The sequence below is a fragment of the Cydia pomonella genome, chromosome 1, assembly GCF_033807575.1.
Source record: "Cydia pomonella isolate Wapato2018A chromosome 1, ilCydPomo1, whole genome shotgun sequence".
Lineage (NCBI taxonomy): Eukaryota > Metazoa > Arthropoda > Insecta > Lepidoptera > Tortricidae > Cydia > Cydia pomonella.
In genome coordinates, this window is record NC_084703.1 from 40,886,530 (window position 1) to 40,908,054 (window position 21,525).

The 21,525-nt window shown below is 43.7% G+C and overlaps 1 protein-coding gene across 6 annotated transcripts in view; it reads left to right on the top strand.

The window, feature by feature from the left end:
• Positions 1-20,518, top strand: part of LOC133523468 (protein PRRC2C) — a 29,384-nt gene extending 8,866 nt beyond the window's left edge. Inside the window, exons 5-15 of one of the 6 annotated variants that reach the window (XM_061859078.1) lie at positions 2,057-2,228; positions 3,055-3,182; positions 3,695-3,954; positions 4,079-5,032; positions 5,313-8,634; positions 8,758-8,899; positions 9,427-9,716; positions 9,966-10,136; positions 10,779-10,967; positions 13,803-14,025; positions 15,830-20,518. In XM_061859078.1, coding sequence (XP_061715062.1) covers positions 2,057-2,228; positions 3,055-3,182; positions 3,695-3,954; positions 4,079-5,032; positions 5,313-8,634; positions 8,758-8,899; positions 9,427-9,716; positions 9,966-10,136; positions 10,779-10,967; positions 13,803-14,025; positions 15,830-15,942 — 5,964 coding nt within the window. In that variant the 3' untranslated portion in view covers positions 15,943-20,518. Of the gene's footprint in view, positions 1-2,056; positions 2,229-3,054; positions 3,183-3,694; positions 3,955-4,078; positions 5,033-5,312; positions 8,635-8,757; positions 8,900-9,426; positions 9,717-9,962; positions 10,137-10,778; positions 10,968-13,802; positions 14,026-15,813 lie in introns of all 6 variants that reach the window. The other 5 variants (XM_061859068.1, XM_061859115.1, XM_061859087.1 and 2 more) reach the window with 5 other exon arrangements.
• Positions 20,519-21,525: the final 1,007 nt, after the last annotated feature.

Here is a 21,525-nt window from a genome sequence, read left to right on the forward strand (position 1 = left end):
TTATGTATAAGATACTAATATATAGCGCCCGTTTGGCCTGTTCTGACAGAATGGTAACTACGAAACCCTACACTCAGCACTGCCCGACATGTTCTTAGCCGATTTTTCTTCTTTTTTTTTTTGGTTCTACGGGTCAAATGGTCTGTAGATCAACCGTACCGATTTTCGTACTTTTAATACCATTTGCAGTAAGGTACGAACTAAACTAGAGCGTTCGGGCTTTGTCGGCTCCGTTCGGCTCAACATTCCTCCGAGCAATTATTAGGGTTGGCACAACTGGATGTTCCTTTGCGCGCACGAGCACAGATAAGATAATTACATGTATAGTGATAATGATAACCCTAAATAGCCGAAAGGGATAGTTCCATGGATTAGAAAGGGACTTGGATCGGCCTTGAATCGCTGTCAAACTTCGGTTTTGTAGGAAGTTTTCTTTCTGTACGGTAGTACTATTACGTAGCGCTTCTTGAAATAAAAACGTTTTTAGGGTTCCGTACCCAAAGGGTCAAATAGGACCCTATTACGGAGACTCCGCTGTCCGTCCGTCCGTCCGTTTGTCACCTGGCTGTATCTCATGAACCGTGATAGTTGCCAGTTGAAATTTCTACAGATTATGTATTTCTGTTGCCGCTATAACAACAAATATTAAAAACAGATTAAAATAAATATTTCTTTCCAATCTCGAGGTTCTCATCCAATCACCGAAGTTAAGCAACGTCGGGCGGGGTCAGTACTTGGATGGGTGACCGTTTTTATAGATAATGGTACGGAACCCTTCCTGTGCGAGTCCGACTTGCACTTGGCCGGTTTTTAGATACAAATGTGTCATGCTAAATATATGGCATTATAAATGCAAAGTGTATGGTACGCAACGTTACATTTGCTCTCGCTGATGATGAGTATGGTATAAAGTAAGCCGGTGCGAATGATGAACAAGTTATGAGTAATATAACAACTGTTGTATGAGTGTCGTTTTATCATATCATCCTAACTCAGCTGCGGTATATTAGATCTACAGCTGACTTATTATGGTAGTAGAACTTCTGTGGCAATTTATTATGGAACTGCATAAGATTAAGTTCCGGTAAAATGCACTTGATGAATGATCACCTGCGTCTACGTCTTCACTCTTCACAGACCGAGCTGCCTAACGCGGAAACTTCTTTGCGAAGCCAGCTCGTTCTGTGTGGACCCTAATGATAAAGCAACGAAAATGCAAATCTTATTTCAATGCAAATTAAGACGAAAAGTATAGTTCGTGTCATGACGCACAGATTTGTAAAATCCATCTTTAAATAACATGATATACGAGTCAAGGCAAGCGTCTTCGTGAATGACACGAACTATATAATGCCCTAATACCTACTCCGGCCAGTCAGTGTTAGGCAAACGTGTTTGTGAAGGTATCCGATTTTACAGAATCGGTTACGATATCGAAACGGCGTTAGATACGCGTTGTTATTTAACTGCGAGGCATTTTACAAGCTTTTAGTTTTTTTTTTTAATACTACGTCGGTGGCAAACAAGCATACGGCCCGCCTGATGGTAAGCAGCCTCCGTAGCCTATGTACGCCTGCAACTCCAGAGGAGTTACATGCGCGTTGCCGACCTTAAACCCGCCCCCCCTCGTTGAGCGTTGTCTGTATGTAATCAAATCATGCAAGCTAAATAAGGCCCATTTCCCATTATTAGACCGAGCTGAAACTTCACATATGTTACGTAAGTTGGGTGACAAAATGCAATATGGTACGTACAATCATGTGATAATAGCCGGGTTCACACTGAGCGAGCATAGCACACTCGGCCGAGGCACGTCTACACGCGCCGTTTTGTGCGTGAGGAAATTGCCTCGCGCGTATGCTCTCTCTGTGTGAACCCGCCTGATGGTGGCCGGAGGTAGCCATAGAAACTCTGTCATAAAACAACGCGACAGCGACAGAATTGTCTCTTATGATATGAGTATTACTTACTGCCTACTTGACTGTTGAAAGTACAGTCAGCGATAAAAGCTTGAATAAAAAATGGAATTTTTGAGTAAAAACTTTTTGTTGTTCAGACTGTCGCGCCTCCCAGCGGTGCGGCTGCGGGCGCCCCCGGCGGCTGGGTGCCGCTGCCGCCGCCCACGGCGCCGTACTCGCGCACAGAGTTCCCCTCGCTCGAGGCTGCTGCTCAGCCCTCGCACCGCTCCGCAGAACACGCGGCACTGCAGCCGCAACTCAGACCACAAAGTGAGTACTTTTTATTTACACATACTAGCTTCACTTGTAACTAACCATGTAATACATTCTTGCCCGTCAATTTTATCCTACTTTGCATTTATCCAAGTCTTTGCAAATATCACTACACCCAAAACAACTCGCCGCGTCTGTCTGTACGTTCGCGGTAAACTCAACGACTACTGAAGTGATTTTCATGCGGTTTGCATGCTTGCACCAATCAATAGTGATTCTTGAGGAAGGTTTAGGTGTATAATTTGTTAAGGTTTAGTCGTGCGAAGTCAGGACGGGTCGCTAATAATATGAGATGTTAATACCATCGAGCTGATCTGATGATAAAGATAGAAGATGGATAGAACTCTCTGGTGGCTACTAGTAGACCTCTCGGCGTTCGACTATGAATCCAATTCTTTGGAGGTGTGTTTTAAATAATGATAAAAAGTAACGTAGTTACTAACGTTACTCTTGAGCGCTTTGCCTGTTTCATACAAACTATTTCCTTATTGATGTTTTGGACTAGATATATATAGCATGCCTAAACCTTTCCCTACCCTTTCTTTTGTTGACTAATGTTTATGCATGATTGTATAGCGTATGTTAGGGATCGTTTGCAGCGTGTACGTACTTGAGTATATTTACAAGTATCTCACAGAGTGGATTCAGTTTTTAGAGCATAGGGCCACAAAACTCATACTGTAAACGTGTACTCTCGATATTGATGCCGATGGCCATACATTGGTTAAAACAAATATTTGGCGGTCGGTGTCAGCGTTGAGCGTGGTTTCCGTAGCCCTCGGGTGAGTGTTGAACGTGAGGTTATTGTCTGTATCTGTTGCAGCGGAAGGCAGCTGGACGTGCGGTGGCACCGCCGGCGTGAGGCCCGAGGGCGGGTCGCCCGCACCCACCGCCCCCGCGCCCAACGTGGCCGCACAGTCGCCACACTACCGTGCCATTTTGCCCTCATTCGTATGTATCCCTGTATTTTATTGGAGTACCCACGCAGTTACGTTTCTCGGGAAATCAGCCTTATGCCATAGTAGGTTATAAATTTGATAATAACCAGCACTGGGTCGAAAAAGTGTTCGACAACAGACTACAGTACAGACTGACTGCACACACTACTCTGCTCAGTTGCTCGTGTTTTCTTTGTTTCTCTTAAGTTTTCTCTTCCCATAAGTTTAAGTAGATTGTATATTTTTGCGTGTCCTTCTTTTGATGTAAGATTATACTTTACTATTATCTCATATTAAGATTCTTCTTCCTCGCGTTGTCCCGGCATTTTTGCCACGGCTCATGGGAGCCTGGGGTCCGCTTGACAACTCAATCCCCAGAATCCTAAGATTATGAAGTGATATTAGTTAAATCGAACAGGACACGATATTCACTTTTTAAGTTATACGTGGGTATATCCATAATATTTGTTTGTCATGTCCTACTAATGGTCAAACTACAGTGTATATTTTTCTATTGTCTGATAGTTGGATTGTACAAATTCTCCATTATCGCCGCAGCTGATAAAAGGTAGCAGTGGCAGCGGGCTGGGGTTGGGGTCTCTGGGCGCGCTCCGCGACAGCCGCGGCGGCGGCGGCGCGCCGCGGCCCGCCCCTCGCCCGCCCGCCACGCCCCGCGCCGTCGAGGTGCTCACCGCGCGCCCCATTCTGCGCGAGGAGCAGATATCCTCGCTCGACGACATCTCGCGCGACGCCGGATGGGCGCAACATGATGACATCGATTATGAGTACGTTTTGATCCTGTCGCCAACGGGATGCAACCTGGACACTTCCTTCATCTTGACGCTACTTTTCATAATTTATCTAATTAGTGATTAAATTGGAATTCATTATCATTTTGTTTTCTTTCAGCCAAAAATTGGACTTTTCTGACGGAGAATCCTCTATGCCTTCCGCGGGTAAGGGGATTCACAAAAATAATCACAACAGAGCGGCTATCGACATGGATCGAGTAGGAGATTCGAAAATACAGGAAGTGGGCGACGAGGAACAATTGTGGGCGGAGCGGAGACAGAAACAAAGCAACGAGATCGCTCAGGCGGTGGCGCGCGCGCGACAGCGTAAAGCCGAGGAGCAGCGGCGGCAGATGTCGGACTCGGGCGCGCCGCTGCCGCCGCCCGCCAAGGACTGCAGGGACCGCGACCCCGACACTAGGGACAAAGAAAGGACTGATAACAGAGACAGGGAGCGGACCGATAACAGGGACCGCGTAGACAATAGGGATAAAGTTAATAACGAAATTCGCGATACCCGGGACAAGGAGCGTGTCGACAACCGCGACAGAGATCGCACGGATAACAGGGAGCGGTTCGACAACAGGGACCGAGACCGAGACCGCGAGCGCATGGATACTCGCGATCGCGGAGAGAACCGAGACAACCGAGGCCGCATGGATAACAGAGAGCGCCAAGATGGCGAGAAGGAGCGACCGGACAACCGGGACAGAGACCGCAATGATAATAGAGAACGCTCAGATCGTGACCGGTTTGATCGGGAGCGCGAGCGCTCAGACAACAGGGACCGCGACCGAGGTGATCGCGACCGAGGGGACCGGGAAAGGGATCGCGAACGAGACTTCCGCGACAGGGACTACGGACGCCAACATGATCAGAACAATCCCGCGTTTTCCAAGACTTTCCAACAAAATATTCCGCCTCGATTCCTAAAACAACAGCAGAATAGACAGCAGGACGAGCAGCACAAAGGCTGGGCGTTCTCCGGCAAGCAGGCGCCGCGCCGCCAGGAGCCGCCGCCCTACAACGCTCCACGCCATGCGCCGCACAATGGCCGCCGTTCCTATTCCAGGTACCTAAACGAATACCTTAAATACACATCAGTATAAAGTACGGGAGGTACAGCCGAGCTCATAAGTATATTATATACATTTTTTCACCTAAATCCATTGCAATTATACAATAAGGTGAAAAAATGTATACATATCTATGAACTCTACTGTACTTGTGTTTTTAGAACCTCTAGAGTATATATTTCTATGATCCACCCAGTTATTATTGCATTCACACTCCATAGACGAGGTAACATTTCTGTTTAAAAGTTTGTCATAATTACGTTTGTCTTATTTTAGGGATTACTCGGACCGTGAAGATGAGTTCAGAAGGGACAGCAAAGATGGATCTGGGCAACACTGGCGATCCGAAATGCAGGATTATGAGAAAGTCGGCCGTGAATTGGACAGATCCAACTCCAAGGAGTCCTATAAAGACTATGGCGAGCATAAAGACAGGAGAAGCGATTCCGATCGGAAATCTGTGGAACGATCCACGGAACAAATTAGCAAGCCTTCCGCCGCTGACAAACTGTCAGAAGTTTTTGAAAGAAAGAGCATTGGAATAACGGAAGCTTTTTCACCTGACTCGTCTTCCCACGCGCCTACGACTGATGTACGTAATTCGCCTGCGTCCAATTCTCAGCGCGAATCATCCGAGAGAGACTTTGGGAAAACTTCCTGGGCCGAAGCCTCTCAAGAGGAGCACGCTAACTTTTCATCAAAATCTCCCTCCGAAAAAACTGGACATTCCATTGAAAATGAACAGAAACCGAAAGATCCTGTACTTAAAGAAGAGGAACCCAAGCGACAGTCTCTTCCACCCAGCGCAGGACCTCCTCCACAACAGACACCAGCTCAAGCAAACATGGCTCCATTCTCCACTCAAGGTCAAAACAAGAATCACGGCATTGCGGTACAAAACTTCTCTCATAATCAACCATCTCAAGCTAATTCTTTCACTAATGTCCAACCTCAAACCCAACCTGTCACCTCACTAAGTCACTCTCAGTCCTTTACGGATGCCCAAGTTTCTATAACGTCGAATGTATCTATAAGTAAAGCTCTTCTGGAACCTCTAACCAACCCGCATTTACAAAATCCGCCTGCATCTGATCAAATGATGATGAACGTGAAACCAATATTTACGCCGCAAAAGTCGGAGAAGGAACTCTCGGAATCTGAATCAATTTGTTCCAAGTCGAGTACGGATCCTGCGGCTCCCACGGCTCCCACGGCGCCCAAGCCTAACGAGGCACACTCCGTAGAATCTCTTCACAGCGGGACAGACTCTCAAAAGCGCAATGTTGATGACAAAAGACACGAAAGGTTTACTGAGGCGTTTAATAAGATTCCTAATAAAGAACCTATTGAAAGGAAATCAAGTGGTTCCGGTTCGGAAAAGAAAGGAAGAGGGTACGGAGGTGGCGTCGGGTGCGGCGTGTACCGAGGCTGGGGACAGCGAGAGTCACGCGGGAGACGCTCGCACCGCAGCTCGCACTCCAACAACCGAGCCAGCGAATCGGACGGCTCCACTGACGGCGCGCCCAATGCCGAGCGCAAGGAGCGGCGCCGCGCCCCGCGCAGCCCCAGGGGCATGAAGAAACCTGACAGAATCGACGATCCTAATCGCCCTCAACTTGTTGACCAATCTCTTCCCACTGATAATATGGAAAATCGTGAGCCCTTTGCGCCTCGAGGCCAGCCTTCTCGACGGGGGCGAGGCGGTTTCCAGGGTACCACACGGCCGCCGGCGCCCGCTAAAAGGGTTACTGGCTATGGGCCGCCGAATACAAAAAGTCCGTTTAGTCAGGCAAATCGCGCCGTCAAGGATATGGACGAAGTAAAAGACAATGCGCCGCTGGACGACAAGGGGAAATCTGGCAACAAGCCTCGCACCGGGTCTTCTCTCGGCAGAGGCCGAGACCGCCGCCCGAAGGGAACCGGTCCGGGTCCCCTTAGTGGTGAAGATGAAAATTGGGAAACGACGTCTGAACATTCCGAAGGAGGAGGATCCAGCGGCCGTCGTAGATCCATCGGCGGTCGAATGTCGAACCAGTCCCTCAAAGGGCAAGGCCGCAACCAGGCTTCCGGAAACCGCCAAAATAACGGTGGCCGCACCTCACAGCCGGGCAAAAAAGATGCCCTAGTAGATAATAAAACTGGTGATATTACGGAGGCTATGACTGATCTTAAGATAACTTTTGTTGTTAAGAAAGAAGATGAGGTCGCGGACGATGGTTTCCAGGAGGTGCGTAATAAGAAAAATTCAAAGGACACTAAAACTACTGTTAAAGAAGAAACTCAGAACATTGCCAAACAGCCTAGATCTCATTCAAACCAGGGCGGTGGCCGAAACGGATCGACTACTAGAAATGCTAACGACAAGTCTAACGCAAGAGGGTCCGCGCCCGTGTCTGGTAAGACCGGGCCGCAGTACGATCGCACGCGACAGGCTAACCTGGCACCACGTTTTGTGAAGCAGAGACAGAAGCAGCAAATGGGTTTGGTGACCGCATTCGGGCCAGACACGGGTGCGGCCCCTCCGCCGCCCGCAGTTAACGCTTGGGATAAACCTATCTCGCAAACTCTGCGGGGTAATGTTGAAGAACCCTCCGAGTCGATCGAAAATAAGTCTGGTCCACCGAGTCAGCGTAGCTCGCCAGGCGACGCTCCCGCCGAGAGCAAGCCGGCACCAGTGGGGCCTGCTGTCGCTCCGTCCCTCGCCACTGATAAGACTGGGGTTCTTGATGGGACCACGCCGCCTGTGGAAACTATTATATTTGAAAATACTAATTACAAGACTGCTCCACCCGCCGAAGCTCTCAAACAGAAATATCAACCTAGTGCTAATACTGCCAAGCCGCAACCTCAAGGCGAGGAAATGCCTACGGAAGTTGACGCCCGAGCGCTCTCATTCAATGGGGACGTTAGACCGCCGCCGCGTTCTATTCAAGAATTAATATCAGATAGACCGGTGACAGACGGAGAGAGCACTCTGGGCTTACCAATGTCGTTCGACACGACTCAGAAAGCCGAGGATTCGTCCGATATGAAATTAGATTTCGCCTTCGATTCGGATCTCGGTCAATTGACTGAGGATAAGTCGGCCAAATCTGCGCTAGGCTTGCCGCGCGGAACGCACATGAGCACTTCAAACACAATTTCGCCGTTGGCAGCGGATCTCAATTTAAAAATCGCCAGCGTCAAGAAAGTATGGGAGATGTCTGCGGTGGCCGAAGGAAGCGAAGAGCTGCAGTTTGCGGGTTTCGAGGAGGGTAATACGGAAACGGGTGCTCCCCCGAACGTGTGCAAGGTTAAACCGACGCAGCAGCTGCAGTCGCCGCCGCCGCAGCATTACAACCACATGGGATACCAAGGGGGCTACGGCGGGCTGTCGGTGCCCTCGCCGCCTGCGGTGCTCTTCAACTCGTCGCAGCAACTGCTGGGCTCGTCGCAGCAGCTGCCGCAGCAGGGCGGGCTGTACGGTGCCTTCCTTGACCAGAGTCGGGGCCAGTTCGGAGGCTTCCCAGGGACGCCCTACGGTGCCGGCTCCGCGGCACCTTACAACTATCAACCTCCGCCTGACATGTTCCAGAGCCTTCCTAATCAATACCGCATGGTAAGCTGAAGATTAAGTTGAATTCATGTGTTTATTATTAACTTGCGTATAATTGAACAAAACATTTGTGTAGGCAGCCTTACTTTGAAACGTGTAAGCATGACAATGAGTTTGTGTGAACAGGCTGCAGCCGCGGGCGGCGGCGCGGCGTTCGGCCAGTCCGGCCAGCTCGGCAACAGCCCCAGCACGGTGCTCATCTCCAGCACTTCCAACTCGCTTATGTCCGCCTCCGTCAAACCCACCACGCAACAGATCGGCGCCATAGGTATGTTCGGTATGATCAAGCCTATTAACCACTTCACTTTCCGTCTCAGCAGTTTTTGTCTTTATGATAGTTAAAAAAAAAACATATAAACTTTAAATTCTTTACGTCATGAATATGTACGTTAATTCAAAATTGTGGTAAAACAGACAGATCGCACCATAAAGGTTTCTTTGTACCTTTTTGGAACCCGGAACCTTAAAAATGGCGTTAGTTATGTTTAACAGATCAAAGAACAAAATTGTTCGATATTGTTGCGAGCGGCTTTCATGGTGTCAAAGATACATTGATTGAGCAAGATGCGTAAAATTTAAGACAATTTCGTGCTTCGAATTTGATAGGTAAAGGAGATGGCGCATCCGTTTTGGATATTAAACTAAGGGGCACGATTTTTTCTTACATATCATTGATTGTAATCAATTAATTCTCTTTGATGGTATACAGTAGTTTATTATGCTTTCGTTATTGTAAACTACAATATTTTATGTCTGATTTTAAGCTTGCCGCATTACATAAATTAACCCTTTCAGGTAGCAAAGGTGGCGGCGTCGGTGGCGTCGGCGGCGTGGGCGGAGTGAACACCTACCAGCAACAATACTTAGGCTACTCCGGGCCGGTCGGCGACGCGCCGTACTCGCTGCAGGGCCTCATGCCGCGGCCCGCGCCGCCCGCCAGCTCGTACTACTCGCCGTACCAGCCGCCCGCCGCGCCCGCGCCCACGTACCCGCTCCAGTTCACGCAGCCTGCGCAGTCGGGGGCGTTCAGCTCGCAGTTCTTGTCGAACCAACTTCAGGTCGCAGCAGCCGTCCAGCAGATGCAGGTAACGTGTTTACAACTGTCCCTTGTCTATGGGTAAGATTGAACACGAATAATACCCGAATAGACCCTTATATCTACCCTTATATAAATATCTATGATAAACACAAACAACTGTCCTTACCAGGACTCGAAACCAGAGGCTAGGAGGTCGTTATTTATCTGATAATAATTTGTTATTAACAAAATTAATAAGTTAATAGCCTTCTTGATTAGAATAAATAATAAACAGAAAGTATCGTTGGTACAGCAGCAACAGTTCCGCGCGCCGCTGCAGCAGCAGTTCGCGCCGCCGCCCGCGCCCGCGCAGCCACGCCCGCCGCCGCCGCAGCTCAAGAGCCCGCTGCACGAGCACGCCAATGGGTTCGCGCCGCTCTGCGAGCCCGCCTCGCCCACGCCGCAGGGCAAGCAAGCTAAGCCCAACGTGAGTCTACACAAAATACCGTTACATATACTATTTGTGTGATCAAAACTTGAAGTAAACTAGACAACAAATATAATTAACACATATATTATACTATTATTTCTCAATAGCTTCATTCCCCGAAGCATTGCTAACCATTCCTATATTTTTCTATTATATTTATTTTTCAAGCTTATATAGCTTATTTTCCTGATAGATTTTCTAACCATTCGCATAAATCGGATAGCTAATCTTATTTTAATATTATGTAAATCAATATCGAACTTTAAAATAAGTCGGTTCTGGTCGCAATTGAAAAAAAAAAAAACGTTTTCCAAAAAATAGTAGCACCGCTCTCGTCAAGTGCGAGTTAGCGACCATTAGTTATGCAGACCTTTTACGAGGATCAATTTAGTTCCGACACATACAGGACCAGGAGCATAAAGGCCAATAAACTGGTGTTGCATTATGGATCACTGTGCTAGACACTAACCGTGTATGTTTAAGGTTCCGTAGGTCCGTGTTCTTCTCTCTCTCGGAGCGTGAGCTAGATTTTGTTGAGAATGTGAGAGAATTTGTTGTAAGTTGGAATCTATTGAGCACTAGTAACGCCGTCATTGGCAACATGTAGCCACTACAGTCACTAGTGTCCACGTTGTGTAGGTACAAAAGCCGCCGCACTCTCCGCCGCAGCACAAGTACCACGCGCCGCCGCCGCACCCGCCGCCCGCGCACACCCCGCACCAGCACCACCCGCAGCACCCGCAGCACCAGCAACACCCGCAGCACCCGCAACACCCGCAGCACCAACAGCACCCGCAGCACCAACAGCATCAGCAACATCAGCAACAGGTTAGATGCAATATCATAGTACGAATAAATTTTATGCAGCTCGCTATACAGCTCGTTGCACAGAAAAAATAACTTACGGAAGTAGCTTCGATTAATTATTTCATGAAACCGATGCTGCCAACAGTACAGGGGTGCGGGGGACGCGGTGGGCGAGTCTTGTGCCGTGATTGGCCCGTTCAAAGTCACGTGGGCGTTAGACAAAAATTTCTCCCGGCCGCTAGTTATGTGACACGCCACTGTCAATCACTGCCAATATATGGTGGCTAGTATAGACAATGGAGGAATTACACGCAAATAAATGACTTTTGAATACTATGTTGATTTTTTATTCGCGAATTTCGCTATGTATATTTTTTATACAGGATGACATATTCATTTTAAACTTTATTGGACATTAAAAAAGGTACAAATGGCAGACTTGATGGCTCCTGGCATTCTCTATCAGTTAATCATAGGGCCAAACAAAAATGTCAAGGTGCTTCAAATTGATGATACACAATACTTTTAACTCAGTTGTTAAAATTAGCCGTCTTTGTACATCGTAAGTTTCAAATAAATCAATTATAATAGAATAAATAAAGTGCGGTTACCCTTTCACGCGATGTTACTATCTCAGTTATAATTTTCATTGACAAGTGTCAAGACACTTTAAACATATAAGTTTTTGTTCATATATATCGTCGGGGATAGTGCAATACCGCGTAACTAACAAATGCAGTAAGGTCCAATTACCTTGTACATTGTTTGAATTTCGAACTCTTACGACTTTATATCGGGGAAAACATATGTATAGGTAAAGAAAAACATGAACGCATTCACCCATACACACAATCATCAAAACACCCATTCGCCAAAACACCCATTCAGCCATACATCAATTCACCTAAACACCTATTCACCCAACCACTCATGCATCCATTCAATCATACAACCATTCACCCATACACCCATACAACCTTTTGAACGCCAAGAACCACTAAAGTGGTCGTGTGCTGTCGTGCCTACCCCGCCAACGACCACTAAAGGGGTCATGGCAGACGCTGTCAAAGCAATTTTACTGTTGACAGATAAGGTTTGAATTCGTTTCTCACTAGTTGACATGTAGGCGTGTATGCCACATTTTGATGCGAGAGAGAAAGCGTTAAAAAGGTTAAGCATCAAAGCACCATTGTTTGAGATTTCATTAAAATTTGTATATGTTTCTCTAAATTAAAAAAATACGGAAGGTCTCTTAAGATTACTTTCGTATATTAGCGCAGAATCCCACAAAACTCACCCATTGAAAAAACACCCTGTATGATGCTATTAAGAGTTATTACATGATTTATAGCAAATATTTATTTGTTATTATGTAAATGAAATGTTATTTATAACACAATCTTTAACTAAATGAGGTTTTTAAATGATTGGCTGAATGGAACTATCATTGCCATGTTGGCTGTCGTAAACAGATAAAATCTAAAATTACAAAAAGAAAAACCGGCGCCCGCTATTCTCACTCAAAGTTGAATCAAAATAATTCATTTGAAATTGCAACCGTGTGTTTATGTATAAAATTGGTCGTTGTGATAAATTTTTGCAATGTTTTTATTATCGCTAAAAGTAATATGTAGTGCTGAGTAGACAATATCATTTAAGTTCAAGGGAAAATTGGCAACCGTAAGTGTATAATTCTCATATAAATAATATTTGTTTCATTGTGAATTACTTTTTTTTTTCGAATTCGAACTGAATTACTTTATCAATAGTTAATCACATTCTGTGGACATACCTAGTTTGCATTTAGGAATACAATGTAATAAAAGACAAGAAAGGAGCTATACGGATGCAGAGCGATAGAAAGAGACTTTCTTAAAAAACGTCATCGAGTTCCGAGCGCCGCCTCACTTAACGAGACGCTTAAATTAAAATTATTTTGTATCGAAATCTCAATGAAAACAACACACTTCTTTTTTTGGGCAATCGCGTAAAAAATCGGCTTACCTGTGAAAAGAAATGCCATTTTTTTGTACACCAGAGTTTTTAGTGTTCTTGCCACACAATTTTACACAACAGTAATGCATTTTTCATGGCAAAAACTTCTTAGAGCTACCGATGTTTCTTGACAGAACCCGGTCCGCAGACTGAAGTAAGCAATTGTAGGCGTGTTTCGAAATTCAAGTAAACATACCGTATGCGTGTTAGAGGGGGTAGCGCGACTATGCAACGTCTTTTAGGATTACTGGTCTGTGATTCGTTATTATTATTCTGACCTGTCAAGTGTCAACCAGGGGACAATAGTAGCTAAGTTTGTTAGAAGGTCTACAGCTCACGTAGCCACTAGTTTCACTGCTATACAACCAGCCCGACCGATGAGTTAAAAGAATGTTCAAGGGGAATATAACTATGGTAAGAAATTACAATAGTTATTTGTTTTACAAGGGTGCAAAGTTCTTGTTTAACCGCTCGTGTTAATATTGATATCCGAGCAAGTGAATGTTTCCAAAATTAAACTACGAGCGTAGCGAGTGAGTCGGTACATGAAATCTTGAGTGTTGCCAGGATTTCAAGGCACGAAGGTTACACAATTTTTTCCCCCGAATGAAATACATTTTAAATGTAAATGTATCTAATAAAATCAAACCAAGTGAATCTAAAAGTCAATTCTATCAGCTAACATAAGGAAACAACGCAAAATTTTTCATTAGATTACTTTGCCCCAACATATGGATAAAATGTAAATTTCTCATCAGTTTTTGAATAATCAAGAGAGCCTTTATCAGTGGGTCTGGTGAAAAAAAGTAAGTTGACCGTGACAGTAAGTTTTAGCTTATTCCCTTATGGGTGTTGTTTCAGATGGGCGGCGGCAACAACGGGCGGTGCGGCGGCGGCATGCCGCGCGGCGGGCTGGCGGCGCCGCGCTACCCCGCGCCCATCCAGCGGCCGCACGCGCCCGCCGTGCCGCTGTACCGCGCGCCGCCCGCGCCCGCGCGCCCGCACCACGCGCCGCCGCGCCACAACCTCTACTACCACCACCACCAGCGCAGTCAGTATACACTGCAACAACTACCATACATATGTACGCTGCAAACTCCTCGTCACTATAACGTGTAACACTCGCTGCTGACCATTTCCGGCATTCCTTTCCTTCCTACATATGCGTACCTCTTTAATATTGGCCGTGGTGAAAAAAATCTTTTCGATCAAATCTTAGTTCGATTGTAAGCAAACTGTTTTCAGTAGGTGGTATTATACCTTGTATATAGAATGGATTTTTAACACGTACACATTGTCTTATTTAAAAAAATACGCGATTAATGAGTACCGAAAATGACAGCTATGGGAAAATTGCCACCATGTCAATTTTTTTTTTTTTTTTTATACTACGTCGGTGGCAAACAAGCATACGGCCTGCCTGATGGTAAGCAGTCTCCGTAGCCTATGTACACCTGCAACTCCAGAGGAGTTACATGCGCGTTGCCGACCCTAACCCCACCCCCCTCGTTGAGCTCTGGCAACCTTACTCACCGGCAGGAACACAACACTATGAGTAGGGTCAAGTGTTATTTGGCTGCGGTTTTCTGTAAGGTGGAGGTACTTCCCCAGTTGGGCTCTGCTCTAGACCTGGAATGACATCTGCTGTGCTGTGCCCTACCACACAAGGCGAGATGACATTCACATTGCCCATCTCCTCCATAACCTTCTGTATAAAAAACCGGCCAAGAACATTTCGGGCCCTACCCACTGTGGGGTTTCGTAATTACCCTTCTGTCACAATAGACTAAACGGGAGCTACGAGTTAAAGAGAATTTGAAATAGAAGTGGAGTGTCATAGAAAACTTTGTAGCCACAGTAAATTTACTGCCGTCTTTCGAACGCCTTTGACTTTAATCCATATTTTTTCACTGATATGTATCTGATGTGTTGATAGGCATCGTCCAAAGGTTGTGGCGCCATCGCTCGAAACGATGCCGCCATACCTTTGGCCTTTGATCTATTAGATGATGCCAGTTTTTGACAGTTAACACATTTAACACATATAATTGAAAGAATAAGGATCAAAGTGAAATGGTGTTTTAAAAGTTTTAATCATGTTTCGAAGGATAGCAGTATATTTACTGTGGCTACAAAGTTTTCTATGACACTCCACCTCTATTTCAAATTCTCTTTGGTATTAGTATACTCAATTTTTTCCAAGGAATGATGAAATGGTGCCTGTCACCTGAATTAAGGACTCTAATCTTCATATCAAATGCGATAAAACCAAATAGGACAGAGCAAATTTGCATTAGTAATTAAAACACTAGATGACCATGATTTTTTCCTTAGGACTTGCAATCTGAGACTTTGAATGTCTAGAGATTAATAGCCCATCACTTAAAACATTTATATTGAAAAAGGTATGTAAAGATACATACTTTAGCAAACTGCAGTAATCTTAAAATTATTTGTACAATTAAAGTGTGAAAATCAGCGACATTGCTTCTCAGAATTGTTTTTTTTTTACATTTTCGTTCTAAAACTGGCAAGTGCCAATGCTCAACGGTATTACTCATACAGCTAACATAATGAAACTGTATTAGAGAATGGCGAACGGACATGGCGAAATTTATTAGGGTTTATAAAATAATATTTAAAAATTCAATGTCAATCGTAATGTATAAAAAAATCGCGTTTGGAGACACCGTTACAAATCTTACTAATCTTGCTACTGATCCGTTTGGGGTTTTGATTACATGCGTTAACTTTCGAAATATTTGATTAATGATATGATGTTGCTCATATGTAACTATGTTGATGTGTGAATGTAACTTGTCCGAAACTTGAATGAAGGTAAAAGTAGGCAGCTTATGTCTATTATACATAGTATAATGTGGGTACAGATGGTGGCGGCGTGATGGAGCGGCCCGCGGAGGCCGGCGAGCCGGCCGCGGCGCCCGAGGAGGCGGAGGCGCCGCCCGCGGAGGCGCCGGCCGCCGAGGTGAAGGCCGAGTGAGGCGCCCGCCTCTCCCCAAACAAGTAACACGCCGAACGACGAGTTTCGGTACTATAAGTTAAACGTAAATTATCCAAGATTAAGATTATGTGAGCTGCAAACACTGGCAGACGATTTTTTTTCATACAAATCTCAATGCACTTAGGCATACTATTTTAATTATTGACATTATTGTATTTTAATTTAATGAATTTATTGAATGGTCCAGTCCGGCCGAACAAGGCTGCGTTGACAAATTATATTACTGACATAATACTGAGTTCGCTGCTCGTAGATTGTTCACACTTTATAATAGTTCCCTGTGAACTGGATATTATGACTAATAATTGAAGGCAATCTAATTTTTAGAATTATGACTTTTAATTGATTTATTTGAAAATATATATTAATCAGTGTTATTATGATTTGTAGAATACTAGATGCTATGGTTTTAATTACGAGCATGAGCTTCAAAGTGCTTTTAACGTGTAATATTAGTTACCTAAAATATCTGTGTCAAAAATCCTCAAAATGCAGCTATTTCATTTCTCATCAAACTATGTCTATATATTTATAACTATATCGACTGCATACTCTGTCTGATGTCAAAGGTTTGTGAATAGCGGTTAATAGAGTAACATCCGACAATCATGAATCATGATCTGTTTATTTATACGAAAACTTGCATTGGTTGATTGACTCGCAATGAATTCCATCACATCTAATCCATATACAATCGTGTCATTGCGTATGACATACAAATACTCCCTCGTTATGATGTCCGTGCACTACCTATTATTATAATACTTAGAGTTTTCATTAGGTCTTATGTAGGCAACGTAGCAAGCACTGATCTCCACACGAAATGTACGTAAATATAAAATGACGTCTTTGAATAAAAAATTACAGACAGCTGAACATTAGTGTCTGGCGCTCATTATACGAACAATAATGAAAGATAATGTAGTGGAGTTACTATCGTAATTTTAGTGCTAACTGTCCAATCCACGCCAAAATTAAGTATTTTCGTAGTCATTAAAATTGCTACTTTATAATATTAAGTTTAATTACTGTTTGTTTACAAAAAGTATCCCCCGGTGCTAGTGGACGCCGGCCTCAAAGTAGGGGGCAGTCAAGCTGTTCAAATACTTCGGATTACCTATTCTGCGCGTTGAGGCGCAGTCCCGATTCCCGAGGGATATGGACATTTTGGCAGCTTCTGTATTTGATCCCGACTATTTGAATTTCGAATTGTGTGTGTAAAAATTGTATTAAATCTAAATGGAATTATGAATTAGCAATAATGATTTATAGTAATTTATTAATTAAATGATTATGATATGGAACTGATTTTGCTTGTAATAATTATGTTTTGTATAGTTTTTAAAATTTAACTCGACTCTAGTTGGTGGCCGTGAAGGTATAGTCACTACGAGACAACCATGACTTGTTAAACAATACCTCAATGGGGTCGCTCCGTCAAATCTAATTGAACTAAGTAGTCAAATATTCTCATAACTCTCTCTTTATCATCCTCAACTCTTTTAATCAATCATCAGTTCGCAGCAATCTTTGATATAAGACAGAGGTATTGCTAACAGACGCCATATTAAGAACATCGTGCGAATTACATCTATTTTATTTTGTGACATAGCCAGTGTGGAGTCGATGTTGTAGTAGACTAACGGGGGGCTGTTGGGTGCCCTCTGCTTCATTCATCCACCGAGTAATTAGAACATGTTGTCAGTTTACCATACGCTAAATATATTTGTGACGTTTTCAAACAAGGGATAAACCATATGATCCGTTGTTTATAAGGTTAAATCTAATCTTTATGGCAGTAGCGCCTTACAACCGGCAGTCAGTACCCTATTGATTGAAAACGGCGCATTTATAATCTGTTGAATACGCACCTCACCAAACCCCCCCCCCCCCTCACCCCTCTGTACACGTACATCGCACACCCTTGCTGTAACTATTTTGTAGCTTAGTTGGTACATCTGTTAAGATATGAATAACAGAAATGTAGCACCGGCCAGCCGTGTTAATGCGGCGACTGTTTTGACCATTTTGTATGTTAGATTGAAAAAAAAAAAGCAATACACTAGAATGATTTTTACAAACATCAAGAAGCAATCCTAAAAGTGCCTGTGCATAAAATAGGTTAATTTCTAAATACACTTTATTCATCATGTACGCATTATCAGTATCTTGGCAATGACCTAAATTATGTAAAATGTTTGGTGGTAAGTTGACTGCCACTACAATTTATGAATTTAGCTTAATAATAAATTTAAACACGACTGATTTGCGTGAGCGGTTGTATTAATGATTTGTTTAAAACCGTGTCATATATTTTCGGCATTCACACTTATAGTTGGTTCTATTCTATAATTTCGTCGATAATTGGATGTGGTGGTGTGGTGGGGTCGACATCGTTGGGTTTTTGTTTTACGATTATATATTTTAAAAGCGAATGCATTGTGTATAGCATCGGACATCGGAAACAGACATCGTAGAAAGCAATTCATAAAAACAGCGGCAAATTAAAAATGATATCTTAGTGTTATATATCTTTATAGATCGTGTCATTCACGACGACGCGCGCCTTGACTCATATTGTAATGTTATTTAAGGTTAGATTTGACAAATCTGCGTCAACGTGGATGACACGAACTATACACAAATACCTAATCATTAAGGGGCCCACTGATTATCAGTTCGCCGGACGATATCGGCCCGTCAGTTATTCGTAAAACACGGGCCGATAACCTCCGGCGAACTGGTAATCAGTGGGCTCCTTTACCCATAGCTGCTACAAGTTAGAAAAATACCCGAGCATCGGCGGCCCTCTCTGAGGGCCTACCGCGAACCACTTTCGACGTGTTGTCTCTCTTTCGCACTTGTAAATTCGTACGTAACGTAAGTGTGACAGGGACGCAACACATCGAACGTGGTTCGCGGTAGGCCCTCTGTCCCGACGCCACTACCCCACATAGCGATACACACCCCAGACTCAACTCATCGAAACGACACCACCTCTTATCAAAACAGCTATTTGAGACTCACTATAGAGCTACATCTGTTTAAGACACCTTGGTTATGATACCTTTAGTTATTTAGTTTCAACTTTCTCACATAGAACGTATACAGTTGATAAAATAAAGTAGACGAGTTAGAATCGAATAAGATTTAGATATAATATTGGTTTAATGCATACTTACTGCAACTGGATGTTACTAATCATAGAGCTCCATCGTTTTAAGCAGCGAATTCTGAGTAAAAGTGTTGGTTGTAATTAGAGACGTTCACTTGCGTCATTATGAGGCGCCGAGAGCCGTATGCTTGAGCTGCGGCCACGGCGCCAGTGGAGACTGTATGCAAGCGGCTAGCTTCGCAGGAGGTGGAAGCATGGTCTTTGGTTCTAATAAGTGGATATCGGTACGTTTTCTACAAGTTTTGACACGTTTTACGATATTTTGGTCGCATAGTTAAAAATCATATGCCGTCATTGTGTATTATGCCGACACTAGAATAACCTAAGAAAAGTTCGTAAGACTTTATGTATATCAAGAGAAATGGATAATGATCACATTATTTGGCGCGTTCTAGTCTAACAAAACATATCTGCATGCGTGGCGTCTCGATAAAATATATCAAGACTTGTAGCAAGCTGTGTGTATGGGCACGATTACAACCGAGCTTATAAGATGCGTCCGGTCCGGGCAACGGTGTTGTTTCTAGCTAGATTTAGATAGTCCTGTAATAATTACAACCGTTTTCTTCCATTGTTGTGTACATCCTACTACACGTTATGATACTGCCTTAGAGTACGTTGATTAATGTCTACAACTGCGTTACGGAATAAGACGAATCAATCTCTGTGCTAATTAATGTGAGGAGCCAGCCGTAGCGCTCGGAGCACCCATTTACTCCTGATCTCCTATTATAAACTGTCAGTGACTTAGTTTACGCTTACCTGTTGTATGTGTAATATAATGTTGAATGTATCGCATGATAGTTAATACGAATATTACACTAATTTTACATCAATCCAGTTGTAGGATGCCGAAGGTTCTTATTATAAAGAAACACCGTTATGTACCTTCTTTCTTGCAAATGACTATCTATATTTGTATTTGAGCCGTGTAAGGGCATTGAGGCTTGCAAGAAAACGATCTGTTAGAGTACTTTGGAAGTGTATGGTGGGTCCGCCTGCCGCCCGGAACGCCGCACGGACCGGGCTCGGTGTCGGCGAGCCTGCCGCGCCGTTTGTCTGTATGTAAATATATTTGATGAAGAGACAAGGGATAGTCTATTGGACTGCTATATTTAAGTATATACGCGAACGGTCAGCGGCCCCGTGCGAAGGCGCCCGCGCCGACACGTACTGACAGATGCTGCCTCTAGACTTCTGACTAGTGAATATGTAGTGACGGTTATTGCAACATAAAGCTGCAATATAAATGAATATTGTAATGTAATTTGAAGCGAATGGCGAGCGAGCGTTTGCTCGCTCGACGGCCGCTAAAGATGCGCGTTTTGCGCTAAATGTATCATAATCAATTATTGTATGCGAATAAAATATTATGATCGATTTATAGCTTTTATTTAGAAATCCTATACTGAGTTATCCCACCACATATGTCATAAAACAGACAAAACAACACAAAAAAAAATGTTATGTACAAAGGCGAACTTATCCCTAAAAGGAATCTCTTCCAGCTAACCATTGATAACATATTTGCCTTGATTTTCTTTGCTAATCTTTGTCATGATCATGAGTCCGTAGATATACATAATGAAATGACTCACTCGCAAAATCCCTCTTTATTTGGCTTGACACCGACTTCATACATATCAGTTAGTTACTAGAGCATATTAAAAGGATACTTTTTAGAACAAGAAGATTTGAGGAAATGTAATAGTATAGCCTACATCTACAGGAATACTTTTTTACAACATATTGTATTTTATCTTTTTTTAAAGTCGATCTTTTTTTTAAGGTTATTTTTCCGTTTTTGTTATGAGTGACGCAGCATTTTGCAAGACTCGATCCTGATTAGTGTTATGTCGAAATCACTCAACAGTTTCGCGCTTCGGGTACGTTTCAAATCTGGATCTGAATTCCCTCAATTCCCCATGGAACCCATCATCAGTAGAAGAGTTCCGTTCTGGTCTTCATTAGCAGTTCTACTTCAGTAAATGGCACCTTTTTTAATGCATTTGCTTGGTTTCTTAATGAAAATACTAGCTTAAACACGTAGTTTCAATATAACTTTTTAACAATTACGTAGCCAAAACAAACTATAATTTTTTTTAAATATTAAAATTCACTTACATAGAGGAATACATGTAGTAATAGTATACAGTATTAAGTAGAGTAGGTATACATTATTTATATAGTGCACGAATAGCATAAAATATATTCTAATATATTACAAAACAACTTATTTATTTTAAATTGAATTGGCAACTGGTAAGCCAGTACCTACAGTAGAGTGAAATTGTCATCGCGCGAGCGCGGGCGGAACGGGCTGTCGTGCAGTACAGAGTAACGTGACCGAGACATTGATAAAGAGAGCGCGCCAGAGATACGCTTTT